Consider the following 18,492-nt stretch of genomic DNA (forward strand, 5'->3'; position numbering starts at 1 on the left):
TACTTAAAACCAGGTAAATAGAATGATAGGTAATATGGCAAGAAAACAAGCCCGTATAGGTGTACTGGTACAAGAAAAATTTGCCTTACAATTATTGTATCAGCGAAATGCTCACCACTTACAGCGAAGTAGAGGGGATATAGATCTGTTAGAATTTAATCGAGACAAGCTCTATGAACGATACGAGAAATGGAAAAATAAGACCCAAGCAAAGCGTCAGAATAATTTAAATTTACAGGGACAAATTTTGGCGCTTCAGAATAATCCACCTAATTAAGTAAACATGGCAGGAATACCTCATCCATATTTTGACTGGGATGATAGATTGATAGCATATACTATTTTGATATTGATCATAAATTATCAAATACTATTCACAAATCGTCATTTACTATTTTGATATTAACTGTAAATTATCAAATACTATTTACAAATCATCATACTGATTCATACAGAAAAAAAATTAGAATTAATTCATGCTATAAAATTATCTTTAAATATTCACAAATCAGACGAATATAACCAAAAATTGCCCAGAATATTTGCAAATAGGTTAAGACTATTTTTATTAATTCGACTTGTGATATCTTGTATTACATTATTTTTTTCAGTATAAAAAGCTTATTGGTATATGATGACATCACATTAGTTAACCTCTTCAAACAATATAAAAGATGTCTAAGTCTCAGTTTCCTCGGTCTCTGTTCCCTCAATTTACGGAAGAAGAACTACAAAAAGCAAGTAAAATTAGCCACTCTTCTGTAAATTGGACTGAGTATAATAAGTGGGTTAAGGCTGGAGAACCATTTAAAGAACACGACGAATTAATGTCTATGAATCAGAAACTTAAAAATGGATCAACTCAAAGAAGATTAGCTGGTAAGTATATTAATTTTATATTTACTCTACAGTATTCTTTCGTTTTCATGTATAATAAAATCAAACTTATAATTTTTTTTAAGGAACCAAACAATATAACATTATCAGAACCCGTAAACAAAGAAATGGAATTAGTTCTAACAAGAATGACGGGAAGGCGAATCAAAAAGCCCAAACCACCACTTGTGATGAAAGTAAATATTGTTGTAAAAGCTCTGGATTCAATCAAATTTCCAACATTAGCAATATACATGAATCAGATACTTCAGGATCTACAAAAAGACGGTATTCTTAATGATGTAATTGGTCTTGAGCAAGTTAGGGAATTTAAATATGATAAAAAAAGTGATGAGATGAAACTAGTTAGGCCAAATATTGGCTTTTATAATGTAGTACCAAAAGAATCCTATATTTACACTTTGACCTTAACAAATAATCACTTTTTAATGTTAAGACACTTAGAGGAAAGGTGGTTTAGATGTCTTGCTTATCTTATTAACCATGATTCCTATTTGGAATTTCTTAATATATTCTTTACAAATAAGACAACACCATAACATTTTATTACACAGTATGAAATATGTATTTTTTTTTTACAAATAATAAATCAAAGACGCGTTTTTACATGGCTTATTATTTTTTTCGTATGGTGTAATGATGGAAAATGTGTGTACTATTATTTCTTGTTGCAATGGAATCATCGATACAGAACTTGAAATGTGCCACTACAAAACATATACAGTAAAAAGGTGAGGTTCTTGCTAATGATCCTTTTTTCCATTTTGTGTAAAATTTAGCAAAACTAATAAGCAATTTTTACCTCTATATCAAAATTAAATCATAAAATTCATTACTCTTGTTAAAATATCGATACATTGGTTCGAGAATCTGTAAAAACCTTAGGGTCTTAACAATAAACGATCATCATATGCAGTAGTCGATATCAGACTGGGCTGTACAACATGCATTACTTGATTTGCATTTATTATTTGCGCAGGCACGCTACTATCATACTAACAAAACAATATTCGGGTATAGATATTTTTTCCAACAATGACTATTTCGCATATGAGATTTGGGATGCATACGCTAATCCTTTGTCATTTTTATTGATTTGCAGGAAGATTAACGGAATGGCAAAATGTAGTGCGTAATTACTGGTAAAAATTAGAGGATAATATACAGTCAACTCCCTCTATGGTCACTCCCGTTATAGTCACATTCTACTATATAGTCACATCAGTTGAATGTTCAAAACACTTTATTATTAAAATCTATCCTATATAGTCACAATCTATCTATAGTCACTATCACACCTATCCTCAAAAATCTTATATTAAAAAGAATCACAGTTATATAAAGAATATATTAAATAACTTGGCATCTAATAATCGTACAAAGACGTACCATAGCTTGTTAGAATCGTCTCACTGAGACGAATCGAATGGTGGTAGTTTTATCCTTTTATGATCACTGGCTGATGAGTTATTCAACAAAATGTTAAGCATCGGCATTATTATATTCCTTGATTTACGTTTACTGCGCCATTTAACATTTTGCTAAATATCTCGGTACCTAGTGATTGTAAAAAGACGATTAATAGCTCGTTGGAATCGCCTCATCAAGACGAATCGAATGGTAGTAAGCTCATCTCTCTATGATCAATATTGACGGAGTTACTACTTAAAAACTATTTAATATTTTTTAATTTCGGAAATTGATCTAGTGATTGGATTTCGATGTATTTTATACCATTAGATTCGTCGCATCAAGACGAATCGAATGGTAGTAAGATCGTCTCTCTAGGATCAATATTGGCAGAGTTATTACACAAAAACCATTAATATTTTTTTAATTTCGGAAATTAATCTAGTGATTGGATTTCGATTTATTTTATACCATTAGAACCGTCTCATCAAGACGAATCGAATGGCGGTAAGATCATCTCTCTACGATTAATATTGGAGGAGTTACGATACAATAAAGTTTTAAGTATAATTTTGGCCAAAATTATGTTAATTTTTGGCCGGAATTATGATATACTAATATAAGAAAGTTTTTATATAGTCACATCTCTTTATAATCACCAAATATGGACTGTCCCAAATGTGTGACTATAAAGAGAGTTGACTGTAATTTATTTATATTATTTTTTCCAGGGAATGTTTTCTCCTGCAAAAATTACAAGTGCTATAAAAGGCAGGGTCTTATATGAGAAATTACATAGTTATTTTTCAGACAACGATACCATGGAGAATCAAGAGAGCTCAGCTAATACAGAAGTTCCATTTGATGTGACAGAGATCACTACTGATGACATCAATATGGAGGGTATTGAGGAAATAGAGGATATCATAAACACCTCTATTCAAAGTAAAGATATTTATGAAGTACAACCAGGACGTAACAATGCCCTTAAATCAATTGCGTTAAATAGAGCTCCGAACAGGTCAGCCAAATTCAGGTAACCTGACCTGACCTGACCTGAAATTCAGGTCAGGTATGAGATTTTTAAAAAAAATTCAGGTCAGGTATGAAGATTGACCTGACCTGATTGACCTGTTGACCTGAAACTATTGATTCTACTATATAATAAAAGTGAGTTGCAGTATTGCGATTCACTTTTTTATATTGATTTTATATAATAAAAGTGAGTTGCAGTATTGCGATTCACTTTTTTATATTGATTCTATATAAAAAAAGTGAGTTGCGGTATTGCGATTCACTTTTTTATATTGATTTTATATAATAAAAGTGAGTTGCGATATTGCGATTCACTTTTTATATTAATTCTATATAAAAAAAGTGAATTGCAGTATTGGGATTCACTTTTTATATGATTTTAATATAAAAATGTTGAATAGCAATATTTCGAGAAAAAATGTTGCGAAAACGTTTTTTCATAATATTATATTAAAAAAATGTTTCGTAACATTTTTTTTTTTGATATTTCAATAATAACGTTGCGAAAACATTTTTTTAATAATGTTATATTAAAAAAAACGTTTTGCAATATTTTTTTTCAATATTTTAATAAAAAACGTTGCAAAAACATTTTTTTTCATAATATTATATTAAAAAAAAAAAGTTTTGTACCGTTTTTTTTCAATACTTTAATAAAAATAGTCCTGAAATTTTTCAGGTTTCAGGTCAGGTCAGGTCAAACAGACAACCTGATATAACCTGACCTGACCTGACCTGAAAAAAAATTTCAGGTCAGGTTTATCAATTAACCTGACCTGACCTGACCCATTCGGAGCTCTAGCGTTAAATATATTGAAATACCTTCTAGAGGATATTCTTCATATAGAAGATGCTTATAAAAGGGGTTGACTGTATATACTAATACAGTTAGACCCCCATACAGTTACACCCTATACAGTCATACCTCTTTATAAGAACTCGATTTTGAGAAACGGTTTTAAATACTATCAAATTACTCCTCTATAATCACAATTTTGACTATAATCACTATCACCACATAATCCCAAACGGATATATCATTTCTATTAGTGATTAGACCTCTATTAATCACATCATAATTTCGGCCAAAAAGCAATTTCGCCCAGAATTATGAAACATATAATTTTTTTCTTTCCTTTTTAGGAATTAATGTTACACGACATTCCAACACAAAATCGGCAAAAAAATTTTTGTGGAATGGCTATCACCAAAAAAGGAAATATCCGTAGTGATCACATAATTTTATAAATTATAATTTACTAATTTCGGCCAAAATTAAGATATAGTACCTGTATATAAGCACACCCCTATACAATCACTGATTTTATGGGAACCAATTAGGTGACTATATGGGGGTCTGACTGTAGTAATGATGAAAATTATGATGATATTAATAATGAATATTATTATAATAATAATAAAAAATTATAAAGGGATATAAATTAATCAGTATAATTTATATTAAAATTTAGGTTTATATAGTAATAATAAATAAATAAAAATTCAATAAATATTATCAAATACTTTTTCATATTTCCAACCAGTTCTAACATTAACATCTTGAACAATAGCCTTAATTTTCATATTATCAAAAAATAAAGTAACAGAAATAGCACTATTACTAAGTATACTAAGTGTACTAATATCCAATATACCGATTTTACTTACTCCAGGAGAATCACAATATTTCACATCATGTTCATTTGTAACAAATAGATCTAAACTATTTCGTGATAAGAAACTTGAGCTAAAGATCATAGAAATTCCTGTATTAACAGGAATCTCATCCCCTTGTTTGGCTATTCTTAAAAAAATATTAATCATTCCATCCGGAAGTTTACGTTCCATTGGATCACCAGGATTCCACTTGCGGGTAGTTTTAATTCCTAATAGAAGCGAGGTAAAAGTCTATTTTGTTCAATCGACAAAAAACAAGTTTTACTAATTAAAACTTACCATATGTCTTTTCAAAAACACGTAGGGTAATAGATAGTTTGGTTGACTTGTTTAACATTTCCGGTAGCATTAAACCATATTGTACGGCTTATTTGACAAGTTTATAAAAAAAATTAGTTAATTAAAGAAAATATTAAAGTCATATAAAACATCTCACCTCCTCTAACATTTATCATCGATGGACTTGCAGGAATAATTATATTAGTTACTTTTTGACTAAATTCTTCTTTAATTCTTTTCTGTAAATACATTGATTGACTAAAACCACCAATAAGAAGTATAGCTTTGCAACTGCTTACTGCATTCAATTGTGTATTAATTAATCGTAAAATTCTTTCTATCACTGGATCAAACATTGCTTTAATATCTTCAAATGTCACATCAATAAGCCATTCTTGATATTCCATCTGTTCACGTTCGGGATCTTTGACATACTGAATAATAGCTCGACATATATCTTTCATTTAAAAAGTACTTTTTTAATTTAATTAAACTTTCAATAATCTAATATATATAAAATTAATTTATATTTTTTTTTCACCTGTAAAATCCAATTCATAGCTAAAATCTCTATCTTGACCTGTGAATTTAAATTTACAATTTTCACAAAAATCTTTAATCATATATTGTAATTGACCATAATGATTTTCTTTTAATAAATTAATTGCTGATTGTCCAACTTTACGACTAAGAAAATTAAGAAATTCTTCATCAACAGAATTTCCACCACAGGGATCTTCTATCCTTCCGGAAATATCACCAAGTTCATTATTTTCTAAAAGTGTTCGTATTATTATATCTATTGCGTCGGCGCTAGTATCAACAATCATAAATGATGCTAAGAGAAAAGAAATGATCAAAAAATTTAAATCTATTATTTTTTGAGCGAACAAATCTTTAATTGGCATGAATACTTACAGCCAACACTAATATTAAATTCTCTTAACACTTTCATATTACAATAAATAGAAGCAGCCTCATCTAATAAAATAATTATTAATAAATTACAATATATATATATGACAAACATATAAAGAAATGTTACACTAACGCTTAGTTATAAAATATAGATTCGAGCTATCTTTGTAGCTTATCAGACCCGCATTATACGCACACTCACGCATAATTGCCTTAGCTTTATTGTCGCATTCAACTGGAACCTATAAAATCACAAAAAAAAATTATTTTATAAAGACAAAATAAATAATGAAAATTTTTTAATACCTGTAATATAATTAAAACATTTTTATAAAAGTCAATGTCTGACCAACGTGTGCGTAAAGTATCCTTAACGAAATTACTCATTTCTCTAAGATAATCAGTTATGGCGGTTTTATAATCCAAACCTTCCGGTAAATAGGGTTTATTTTCCATTTTACTCAAATACAGTAAAAAATTTTCTACAAGTTTTACAGATTTTATATCAAAACTTGTCTTTTTCCTGTATGATCGTTGAGATTGAGATAGCGCGGAATGTCCCCAACTCATCAAGTTAGATGATTCATCATACTTTAGAACTGTTGGGATTTTCACACAACCTATACATTCTGGCCAATAATCATTTACGACTATATCATTCAAAGAACATAAATGTGCATAAGCGAAAGACTGTTATTAATAGAAAAAAAAAGTTAATAATTGATAATTTTATTTAAAATTTATATGAAAATGAAACTTACTGAATATTTAACCCCAAACTCTTAAAATTCGGAGATAAAATAATAGATTAGCGTATTATTTTTCTTTTTTTCAATTAATAATTTTAAATATAATTACCTATGCCTACAACTACACGAATGGTATAATCTAAAAATGACATAATTCATAATTCCCAAACGATTCTGTACTGATTGCATTTATATATCATTTTATCATTTGAACTAAACCGTTTTAGAACAGATCGGCCCTAATAAATTATCGTTTTCGCGATGCATTTATTACTGAAATTAAAAAGGTAAATATAAACCTGTATAAATTTATCAGAATGAAACAAATTAAACAGCTAAAAATAAAATATATTGGAATTTTCGATCCCGTACTATTCTCCTATACAACATATATTCCTAGCCCAAAAATAGGTTTGGGATGAGGTAAACTGTGACATTAACAATTTACACACATTGAAATTGTGATCTATATAGCCGCAAAAAAGTTACATATGAAATATAATAAGATAATAAAGTAATATATTATTTAATCTTTTATGACTACAAGTTTAATAAAATAGAATAAATAAAGAAGCTTTTATTAAAGAGAATAAACTTTTAGAAGACATTTTCAGTGATACTGGTAATTAATGAAATAATAAACATATGCACGCGTTAGATTAATCAATAATACAATATTTCCCAGAAAAAAAGAGGATATGTTTAATCTTAAATGTTATCATAAATTCTGTACGTAACAACCGCAACGTCTATATGTAGCTATAAATTAAATGAAAATTTTTTTTGTTTCATTAAATGGTTATGCGCTCGTAATCAAAAAAAAAATACTTGCCGTTTTTTTTTTAAAAGTAATGATTACTCTACTAAAATAATAGTCTTTTTAAATAGCCAAAAAAAAGCCAAATGATGACATTGATATTTCCAAAGACCAAAATAGAAACTAGAATAGGAAGACATCCTATAAAAGGAACCTCATATTATCATCTTTTCCTCATTTTTTAAAATCAAATACTTTCAATAATCTTCATATAAATTTTGCACGAAAGATACAATTAAAAGCTTTGTAGTCATTCCCTATTACTACGAGTGATTTCATTTGCTTCATTATCAATAAATTCAATGCCGAAATAACTTAAGTCTCTTAAGATGCCTCTTGTTAATGTATCACAACCTACAGTGTATAATATTTCTCCCACAAGTCCGGAAACATGTTTACTAATCGCCATTAAAACACCACCAATGGGAATTGCTGCCAGACCTGTCTTAGACACAATCTTTCTTGTTACCATTATCGATACCATCCTGGATATTACCAATTTCGCAATTTTCCAAAATCTTGATTCTTTATGACTATCATAACTATGGTTTCTACCATATAAACTATGGTAATCATGGTTTCTATCATATAAACTATGGTAATCATGGTTTCTATCATATAAACTATAGTAACCATGGTTAATATCATAACTATGGTTACTATTGTATCTATCCTTTTCAATTGTTCTTTGCGGAACTAGACAAAGTGTAATAATACCCGTGAAAAGGAAAACATCATCCATAAATTTGGATACTTTCTTGTTCTTTTCTTGTAATCCAATCATTATTGCGCCACCACCAATGGGAATTGCTGCTGAACCTGCCTCAGACACAATTATTTGTGCTGCCGTTGTCGATATTACAAGCTTTGATATTAATTTATTTACTTCCATAATTAAAGTTCCTTCGTTTTTACTTTGGTGACTAATATTCCCTCTATACAATCTATACAAATTGTTAGTAGGAACATGAACGAGTAAGGAAATGAGATTTATCAGCCTATTTTGAAAAAAAAACCCCCCAAAAGCTAAAAGACTTTTTAATTCATTTTTTTTTCGACATTTTTAATTTATTGATTAATAATCATTGTATTACAACAATGTTGAACATTTATGTCATTTCGCGTGATTATCATATCTAAATTCAATATCACATGATTGACAGATCACGTACTAGTACTTTAAATTAGAATCCACCATTGATATGTGGAATTTTGAAATCAAATCAGATCGGTCGCGACACTAGTACAATAAAATCATGAGTTAACCATTCGGTACAGTCTTAAATAATGGTTATTTAGCAGCAATCACGTAACACCATAATATATTTATTCTAAACGCAAAATTGGGATCCACAGTAAATAATTTTTTTAATGTTCCACCGTTAGACACCTTCCGAGAAAAAAAATATTTCTTTTTTTCATTTAGAAGGGATATTTTTTCATACCATCACGGAAAAAAACGAGTTGAATTTCATTTATCAGTTGGATCGGCAGATCGGCTCGACGAAATGTTTAAAAATTTAATCGTACAGTACATATAAAATATTATTAAGAAACATATTGTGTATCAAAATATTAATATTTAGGTTAGAAATTAAAATAATGGAAAGAGAAATTCTCGCGCATGAAAAGAAAGTAGAATGTTACAAAAAACAGTGTAAGAATTGAGACAAGAAATGACGTACGTGAAGATCTGAAGGAAAGAAAATCTATAAATAAACCGTTTCTATTCCTTCAATCAACAATAGTGGTAATATATCGGATTATTCGGCGAAACGAAAGTACCGATTATATTCGGCTCGTTTGTTGTATCCGGATTTAATTCGAATCGGCGGTTCCAATCTTTACCGTTTTTTTATTTTAGTGAAGTCATGATCTACCATCATGTGATTTCACTCATTTTTTTACGCATTGCTCGTTTTTGGCGTTTCACCACTATCATTAAATTTTAATTTAACGATAATATTCGAAAGGTATTTTTCTTTTATTTATAATCTCATACAATAAAAATTTTATACATTTTGAAAAAATATACAATGTATAGAGATGAAATCAAAAATTTTTAATTTACAGTAATTGACCTTGATGTTATCATTCTTTCCTTGTAAAGACTTTTGCAGGCGTATAAATCGTTCTATTGCTTGACGCAAGATCTTTTCCAGTTAAAGGGAAATAACATAAATCAACGTACAAATTTTCATTATCGCTAAAATTTATTCCTTCCATAAATGATTTATTTACTTTAGCATTACACGGGACCCAAGCGTATTGAACAACAGGTTCTTGGACTTTCAATCTAAACCAAAATATCTTTACAAATTCCCGAATAATAGTTGCAGCCAAATTTTCAGAAGCAATTTTTTCTTGATCATCTTTGATAATACGTAATTCATTCATAATATTATTTAATTGTTTTTTATGATAATCAATGAAAGGATGCTCATGAATAGTATCTCCAATAATATCACTGAATGCGTGGTTATTAAGAATTGAATAAATTTGCTGTCGTAATTTCGTTGATGCAAGAAGTGTTACTTCTTTATTTCCAGTACGTTGTTTTGAAATATTAGTTAATGAGATATATAATGCAGATGTTTTATTGATTATATCTGATTCGAGATGATGATATTTTCCTGTTGTCGGTTGAAAATATTTTGTCGCGTATGAAAATATCGTTTCTATGATATGACGTTGCAACACTGCCTGAATAAGTAATCGATCATCTTTTTGATTCGTGATTTTGGTTGGACATTTATAAAGTAATAAAAGTTTTTTAACTTGTTCCATATTAATGATGACATTTTGCTTTAAATCTGTTATATATTTTTTTAAATTATTATTTAAATCTGAAATATCATTATTTAAATCTGAAATATGATTTTGATTATCATCATCTAATAATAATTCATTTTTTTCATTTTTTAATAATTCATTTTGTTGAATAAGATTTTCTAATTGATAATATAAATTAGAATTCTTTGCATCTAATTCTTCTTTCTCTTTTTCTAAATCTTGTATTTGATTTTCTTTCAATTCTAAAGATTGTCGTAATTGATCAATTTTTTCAATATATTGTTGATTAATATTATTAATTTGATGCATTTCATTTTTTAATTTTTCATGTTGATTTGACTCTTCATTGTTTTTGTTCGTTAATTCTATATATTTTTCTTGTAAATTATCATATAATGATTTATGATTATTATCATATTCATGAATATCATCTTGATGTTTTTTCTCAAGTTTCTTGATGGTATCAGAAGATTGAGTCTGAATATCATTTAGATGTTGTCCTTGTTCTTTATATTCATTCACTAAGTCATCATACTTTTTCTTTAAATTATCGTAGTTATTATTTGATTCTTGAATTTCTTCTTGGAATATTTTCTTTTCTTCTTCAAGTTTTTTAATGGTATCGAAAGATTGAATCTGCATTTCTTTTAGATCCTGTTTTTGTTCTTTATATTCTTCATTTTCATTCACTAAGTCATCATATTTTTTCTTTAAATCATCATACAATGTTTTATACTCGTTTAAATTATTATTAGATTCTTGAATATCATCATGAAATTTTTTCTCAAGTTTCTTGACGGTATCAGAAGATTGAATCTGAACATCATTTAGACGTTGTTCTTTTTCTTTATATTCATTCACTAAGTCATCATACTTTTTCTTTAAATTATCGTAGTTATTATTTGATTCTTGAATTTCTCCTTGGAATATTTTCTTTTCTTCTTCAAGTTTTTTAATGGTATCGAAAGATTGAATCTGCATTTCATTTAGATCCTGTTTTCGTTCTTTATATTCTTCGTTTTCATTCACTAAGTCATCATATTTTTTCTTTAAATCATCGTGCAATGTTTTATATTCATTTAAATTATTATTTGATTCTTGAATTTCTTCTTGAAATATTTTCTTTTCTTCTTCAAGCTTCTTAATGGTATCGGTAGATTGAATCTGAATATTATTTAGACGTTGTTCTTTTTCTTTATATTCTTCGTTTTCATTCACTAAGTCATCATATTTTTTCTTTAAATTATCGTGCAATGTTTTATATTCATTTAAATTATTATTTGATTCTTGAATTTCTTCTTGAAATATTTTCTTTTCTTCTTCAAGCTTCTTAATGGTATCGGTAAATTGAATCTGAATATTATTTAGACGTTGTTCTTTTTCTTTATATTCTTCGTTTTCATTCACTAAGTCATCATATTTTTTCTTTAAATTATCGTGCAATGTTTTATATTCATTTAAATTATTATTTGATTCTTGAATTTCTTCTTGGAATATTTTCTTTTCTTCTTCAAGTTTCATAATGGTATCAGAAAATTGAAACTGCATTTCATTTATATCCTGTTTTCGTTCTTTATATTTTTCGTTTTCATTCACTAAGTCATCATATTTTTTCTTTAAATTATTGAGCAATGTTTTATATTCATTTAAGTCATTATTTGATTCTTGAATTTCTTCTTGGAATTTGTTTTTTTCTTCTTCAAGTTTCTTAATGGTATCAGAAGATTTAATCTGAATATTATTTAAACGTTGTTCTTTTTCTTCATATTTATTCACTAATTCATCATATTTTTGCATTAAATTATCATATAATATTTTATATTCGTTTAAATTATTATTAGATTCATGAAACTCATCTTGAAACTTTTTCTTTTCCTCTTCGAGATTTTTGATAGTATCATATGATTGTGTTAATTGAAACCGCATATTGTTGATATATGGCGCAGCACTCACTAACGCACCGCCATCGCTATTACGTTCAGGATCTTCATTAAAAAAAAAATAAAAAAGGTCAATGACAAATTTAATAAGAAAAAAGTAAAAAGATCAATTATTGTAATTAATATACGAAAAAAAATTTAATATACTCACCATAAATCCATTTCAACCCATATTGAACAGCTAATATATAATACATTTTTTTTTAAAAAAAAAAAAAGTTTGAGTTAAAAAAAAGTTAGAGTTAAAAAAAAAAATATGAATTAAAAAAATTTTGAATTAACAGTTTAAAATATGTAATAATGTTTACCTCCTTCCATAATGGAAGTAATAGGATTAGGTGGTACATAAGTAATTGGTATTTTATTATTAAATTCTTGATTAATTCTTAATTTTAAATATTTTGATTCACTTAATATACCAATTAATAATAATAAATTACAATTATTATTATTTGAACGGTCAATTAATTTTAAAATCTTTTCTATAATTGGATCAAACATTGATTTAATATCTTCAAATTTTAATTTGATATTCCATTCAACTTTTCTCATATTATCAAGATATTTTTCATCACAATATTGTATTAAAGCGGGACAAAGTTCTAAAGGAAAAAAAAAAATATTCACGTTAATTTTTTTTATTAAATTATTGCTACAAATATCACCAAGTGATGATCACCACTAACAAAATTAGCGTGGAAATTCTGGTACGGTGATGATCACCATCGGGTGAATTTTTCCAATCAAATATCAGATATATTTAAAATATATCAACCATCTAATTCCAAATCGATAGGACGAAATTCTGATTGAATTCCCGTAAAATCCATTTTAACTTTTCTATAAAATTCTTTTAACATATATTGAAGTTGATCATAATGATTTTCTTTAACAAGATTAATCGTAGTAGATCCAACTTTAAGTTCTAAAAATTTAAGAAATTCTTGATCTATGAAATTATCACCACAATCATTTCTACTTCTTTCCGTCATTATATTTAATTCTTCATCTTCCAAGAAAAGAATAGTTGTTGAATCTATTGTATTATCTCCACAATCAACCACCATAAATGTTTCTAATAAAATTATTAAAATTATTTAAAAATTAATATCGATCAGTAAAAATCCCGCATATTCCTAATCGACTGAAATTATTGATTGATTGATTACTTTACCGCCAACTGATAAATTCTCATTTAAAAATTTCATACAATGAATCGCAGCTGCTTCAGCTAGAAAAAAGATTTTTTTAAAAATCAATTAATCAATTGAAAATAACATTTTGATGATTCAACCCTTCAAACTTACGCTCAGTTATAAATCTCAAATTTCGACTATATTGATCCTTCAATAATCCTGCTTTAAAAGCGCATTCTCTCATAATAGCAATTGAAGTATGATCAAATTCAACGGGAACCTAAAAGAAAATACACACACACACAATATATATAAGTTATATAAATTTTATTTTTCAAAAAAAAAACATATTTCAAGTACTTACCGTTAAAACGATTAAAACTTGATTATAAAAATCAATCCAATCATTTATTATAACATGTTTTATAATTTCACCCATTTCATGAAGATAATCAATAATAGCTTTTTTATAATCAAAACCATTTGGTAAAAAAGGTTTATTTTTCATTCTACTTAAATATAATTTAAATAATTCAATAGGTTTTTTATTATTATCAATATTTTCTTTTAAAGCATTAAAACCCCATGATTGAACTTTTTCATATTTATCATCATATAATAATATTGTTGGAATTTTATATAATCCATAATATTCTTGCCATTCTGAATGTACAATAATAGTTTTAATTCTTTTATGTGCGTATGCGAAACCCTTAAAAGAAAAAAGAAAAAAGAAAATGGAAAGTTTTATATATAATATATTAATGACTTTATGAAATGAAATACGTTGTAAAAAAAATTACCGAATGAGTGGTTCCGAAATCTAATTAAAGAAAAATATATTTTTATCATTAAATATTATTTTATATGAACTCGAATGAATAACGCGAATAAATAACGCGAATGAATAACGTGAATGAATAACGCGAATGAATGTATTTTAAAACTTACCGATACCAACAACAACACGATAATCATAATATTCCATATTTTAAACCGAAAAATGTGAAGAATTCAATATTGTATATCAGTATTGTATATATTGTATGTTTAAAAAAAAAATGGTTAAATCACATGATCAACGAAAACCGAAAATCTTTGTAGTGTATATTTTATATCATATATATATATGTATTCATTATCTAAATTTTTAAAATAAAATAAAATAAAAAATATATATCAGATATATAATTAAAAATTATTTTATTTAAATAAAAAAAAAATAATAATAATTTAAGTTCTCTTTTCGAACAATTTCGAACAATCATTTTCATTTTCTATCATGCAAAAAGATTACAAAACAAGCTCTGAATGAAGAAAATCATCACTTAAAATAAATTTTTTTTTTTCACGCATATCTTAAAATTCAATTGCCGATCCGCATGTGATGATGGATTTTTTCCTGAGTCAATTTTTTAATCAATTTACTTTAAAATTTTTTGTTGAAAAAAAAAAATACTATAAAAACTTTAAAATTCCTAAACATTGTCAATTAGTCAAAATTTGGTAAATATTTTGAATAAATTTGACGCCACCTTTTTTTTTTTTTCCTTATAAAAATTACCGGTTAGAAAAGCCTCAAATTTTATATTTACATGCATACTTTTACTGTATTAATACTGTATATTCTTAATATATTCTTTTAAAAAAAAAAAATTAATTGAAAAAATACGGATTTTTTAAGTTAAAATAACTCAGCGAAAATAAATTTTAAAATGATCTGCGCCGCCACTAAAATCTATGGTTTTTTCAATTAGCCTATCGTTCACATGCGGACTAGTAATTAATGAACCTTTATTAGAATTTATGCATTATCAATTTCAAATATATATATATATACACTGTATAAATATACAACAATAATACTTATACGTAAATACGTAAATATTTTATATACACTATATTAATTTCCAATTTCACGTGCACAATCGAAGTTGTTCGTAAAAAAAATAAATTTTTTTTTAAAAATCTCACGCAAAGAGAATAATGTCTCATATTGATCATATTGAAGATGTTTATTCAAAAAGGCCAATTTCGACAGATATGTATTTTAATCCAAGTAACGAACATGAAGACAATATAGACAATATGCAAATTCAACCTGATGATGATGATGATGCTCTATGGTTGCAAAATGATAATTATAACGAACAATATTCGGATGATTCTTTTAATGTTATTAAACTTGAAGATGAAAATGAAATACTTAAAGATAAAATTATTAAACTTGAATATGAAAATGAAATACTTAAAGGTAAAATTCAAGAAACTAATGATAATTTTGACCAATTCAAAATATTATATAATGAATTAGACAATAATTATAATATCTTGATAAATGAAAACAATAAATATCAAAACGAAATAAAATTGTATGAACAAAATATTGATGATTTACAAAAGAAATATGAAGATTTAACAAATAAAACCAGTAAAGAACATAAAGAACATCAAATGATTATTAAAAAATTCAATGATATCAAAGAAACTGAAGGTCAACAATTACAAATCAAAATTGATTCACAAGAGCAAAGAATTGATCAATTACAACAATCTTTGGAATTAAAAGATAATGAAATCCAAAATCTAAAAAATGAAAATGAAATACTTAAAGATAAAATTCAAGAAACTAATGATAATTTTGACCAATTCAAAATATTATATAATGAATTAGACAATAATTATAACATCTTGATAAATGAGAACAATAAATATCAAAACAAAATAAAATTGTATGAACAAAATATTGATGATTTACGAAAGAAATATGAAGATTTAAAAAATAAAACCAGTAAAGAACATAAAGAACATCAAATGATTATTAAAAAATTCAATGATACCAAAGAAACTGAATGTCAACAATTACAAATCAAAATTGATTCACAAGAGCAAAGAATTGATAAATTACAACAATATTTGGAATTAAAAAATAATGAAATCCAAAATTTAAAAAATGAAAATGAAAAATTAAATAATAAAATTGAAAATTTAAATATTAAAAATGAAAATTTAGAGAATCAATTAAAAGATCTTTTTCAACAAAATTTATTATTAAAAGAAGAAGCACAATGTGCTATTATAACAGCAACAAATTTTGGTTTAAATGACGATTATCAAAAACTTAATATCAAACTTAACAAAGATATTTTATCATTACAAAATACTTTAGATAATTATGTTACAAATTTGAAATCTAATATAGATATTAATATAAATGAAGTAAAGGAACTTTTACTTAAATATGGATGTCAAACTGTGATTTCCGATAAAAAACCGAACAAATCACTTATCAGAGCTGTCTTACAACGTCACGTGCTTGAAGAAATACTTAAACAATCGGATTTCTATTTTACGTGTTCCAGTAAAGAACATCATTTAGAATCAAACATAATCTCTCAAACTACTTTATTGACTAACTTGATGAAAAAATTTCATAATGAACGACTTGGTGATAACGATTTAACTAATCTTATGTTGATAAGATTACGTCAACATGTTTATAACGCTCTTAGTATACGAGGATTTAATAATATTAAACAATCTGATGGTGAAAATTCTAAACATAATTTTGTTGATATGATATCTAAAAAAATCAACGAAGTAATAAATAAATATCGTATAATTAAAGATATTGAAGAGAACAATTACGTGAATGAAATGGCAGAAGATTTAGTTCGAAATGTCATTAAAACCTTTTATTTCCATTTGTTTATTCAAGAACCAATAGCTCAATATCGTTGGATTAAAAATAACGAAAAGTTCAATAAATCTTACATGAAAGGTAGTTGGGACGAGGATAATGTTGAAAATATGGTTGTTGAAATTTGTTCATTTCCTCTGATTTTTAAAACTTCTGATTCTGATGATTTTAAAGTTTTTACTCCTGCAAAAGTTTTACTACGTCAAGAAAATTCGATGAATGCAGAAAATAACGATGATGATAATGTTTCAATTTTCGAACAGACTAAACAAACTCTTCTGAACGTGATGGGACGTGATGGGAATAGTGGGTCTAGTGGATCGAAATTAAGCCAATTTATGCAACAAATGAAGTTGAAGTGAAGGGAACTTTATAGGGATCGTTTATATCTGTCACCTAGTTTTATATGTAGAATAAGTAGTTATTGCACGATAATAAAGAATCATCCAATCAAATAATTTTAGACAAAATTTGGTATGATTTATTTCTTACATTACAAATTTTTAACGCTATTAATTACTGTATATAACAGATAAAGCGACATTCGGTGAATAGGATTCATTTGGTATATTTAACGTTTAGATTAGATTTGGACATTTGGTAACGTTTAGTGATTCGTCAAATATTTTTGCAGAGAAGGATCATTTACTGCCAGACAGCAAATTTCGTAGCAAAATTTATAAAAATTAAATCTACTCACCGTTTAAAATATATTAATAACTTGAATATAAATATCAATTATCCATATTTATGTTTATAATTCCTTTTGATCATTTAACATTTATTTTTTTTAATTAGAACCCTTTAATCGAATATATCGATTTTACGTGACGTCGTGACGTGATATTGTTCGTACTAATTCCCACAAAAAATTATCGGCGTAGATTAAAATAATAATAAATGAGTACTATAAATTACTTAATTACTTACCATACCAAAAACAAACATGATAATGCATATGATAATCGTTCGTCCTAAATCAATGTCAAATCCAATCATCAATGAACCTTTTTCCTATTCTTTTTGAAGCGATGTCCTGCAAAGAAGTAGTTCATTGTACTTTGATAAAATATAATGACCCCTCTTTTGGATTTATTAAGAAGATAACGTATAAAATTGCAGAACTTTGCATAATCTATAA

At 26.5% G+C, this 18,492-nt stretch overlaps 6 protein-coding genes across 6 annotated transcripts; 3 read left to right on the forward strand and 3 right to left on the reverse strand.

Annotated features, from left to right (window-relative positions):
• Positions 1-674: 674 nt before the first annotated feature.
• Positions 675-1,436, forward strand: OCT59_009903 (uncharacterized protein; the record flags this gene model as incomplete). Its single annotated transcript, XM_066132667.1, has 1 exon — positions 675-1,436. The coding sequence occupies one exon, from the start codon at positions 675-677 to the stop codon at positions 1,434-1,436; it is 762 nt and encodes a 253-aa protein (XP_066000288.1).
• Positions 1,437-3,128: 1,692 nt separating this feature from the next.
• OCT59_009904 (uncharacterized protein) lies at positions 3,129-3,347 on the forward strand (the record flags this gene model as incomplete). Its single annotated transcript, XM_066132668.1, has 1 exon — positions 3,129-3,347. The coding sequence occupies one exon, from the start codon at positions 3,129-3,131 to the stop codon at positions 3,345-3,347; it is 219 nt and encodes a 72-aa protein (XP_066000289.1).
• A 1,498-nt stretch (positions 3,348-4,845) lies between these two features.
• On the reverse strand, positions 4,846-7,117 carry OCT59_009905 (uncharacterized protein; the record flags this gene model as incomplete). Its single annotated transcript, XM_066132669.1, has 10 exons — positions 4,846-4,914; positions 5,011-5,228; positions 5,299-5,385; positions 5,456-5,755; positions 5,840-6,136; positions 6,217-6,279; positions 6,350-6,458; positions 6,523-6,906; positions 6,978-6,997; positions 7,075-7,117. The coding sequence occupies 10 exons, from the start codon at positions 7,115-7,117 to the stop codon at positions 4,846-4,848; spliced, it is 1,590 nt and encodes a 529-aa protein (XP_066000290.1).
• A 556-nt stretch (positions 7,118-7,673) lies between these two features.
• OCT59_009906 (uncharacterized protein) lies at positions 7,674-8,674 on the reverse strand (the record flags this gene model as incomplete). Its single annotated transcript, XM_066132670.1, has 3 exons — positions 7,674-7,724; positions 7,798-7,841; positions 8,047-8,674. The coding sequence occupies 3 exons, from the start codon at positions 8,672-8,674 to the stop codon at positions 7,674-7,676; spliced, it is 723 nt and encodes a 240-aa protein (XP_066000291.1).
• Positions 8,675-9,873: 1,199 nt separating this feature from the next.
• OCT59_009907 (uncharacterized protein) lies at positions 9,874-14,639 on the reverse strand (the record flags this gene model as incomplete). The annotated part of the gene is made up of 9 exons (XM_066132671.1): positions 9,874-12,560; positions 12,667-12,696; positions 12,824-13,117; positions 13,291-13,590; positions 13,690-13,746; positions 13,823-13,931; positions 14,016-14,363; positions 14,455-14,474; positions 14,603-14,639. 9 exons carry the CDS (start codon positions 14,637-14,639, stop codon positions 9,874-9,876), a joined length of 3,882 nt encoding a protein of 1,293 aa, XP_066000292.1.
• Positions 14,640-15,637: 998 nt separating this feature from the next.
• Positions 15,638-17,713, forward strand: OCT59_009908 (uncharacterized protein; the record flags this gene model as incomplete). Its single annotated transcript, XM_025312125.1, has 1 exon — positions 15,638-17,713. One exon carries the CDS (start codon positions 15,638-15,640, stop codon positions 17,711-17,713), a length of 2,076 nt encoding a protein of 691 aa, XP_025165087.1.
• Between the last annotated feature and the right edge of the window lie 779 nt (positions 17,714-18,492).

This window comes from Rhizophagus irregularis, chromosome 18, assembly GCF_026210795.1.
Source record: "Rhizophagus irregularis chromosome 18, complete sequence".
NCBI lineage: Eukaryota > Fungi > Glomeromycota > Glomeromycetes > Glomerales > Glomeraceae > Rhizophagus > Rhizophagus irregularis.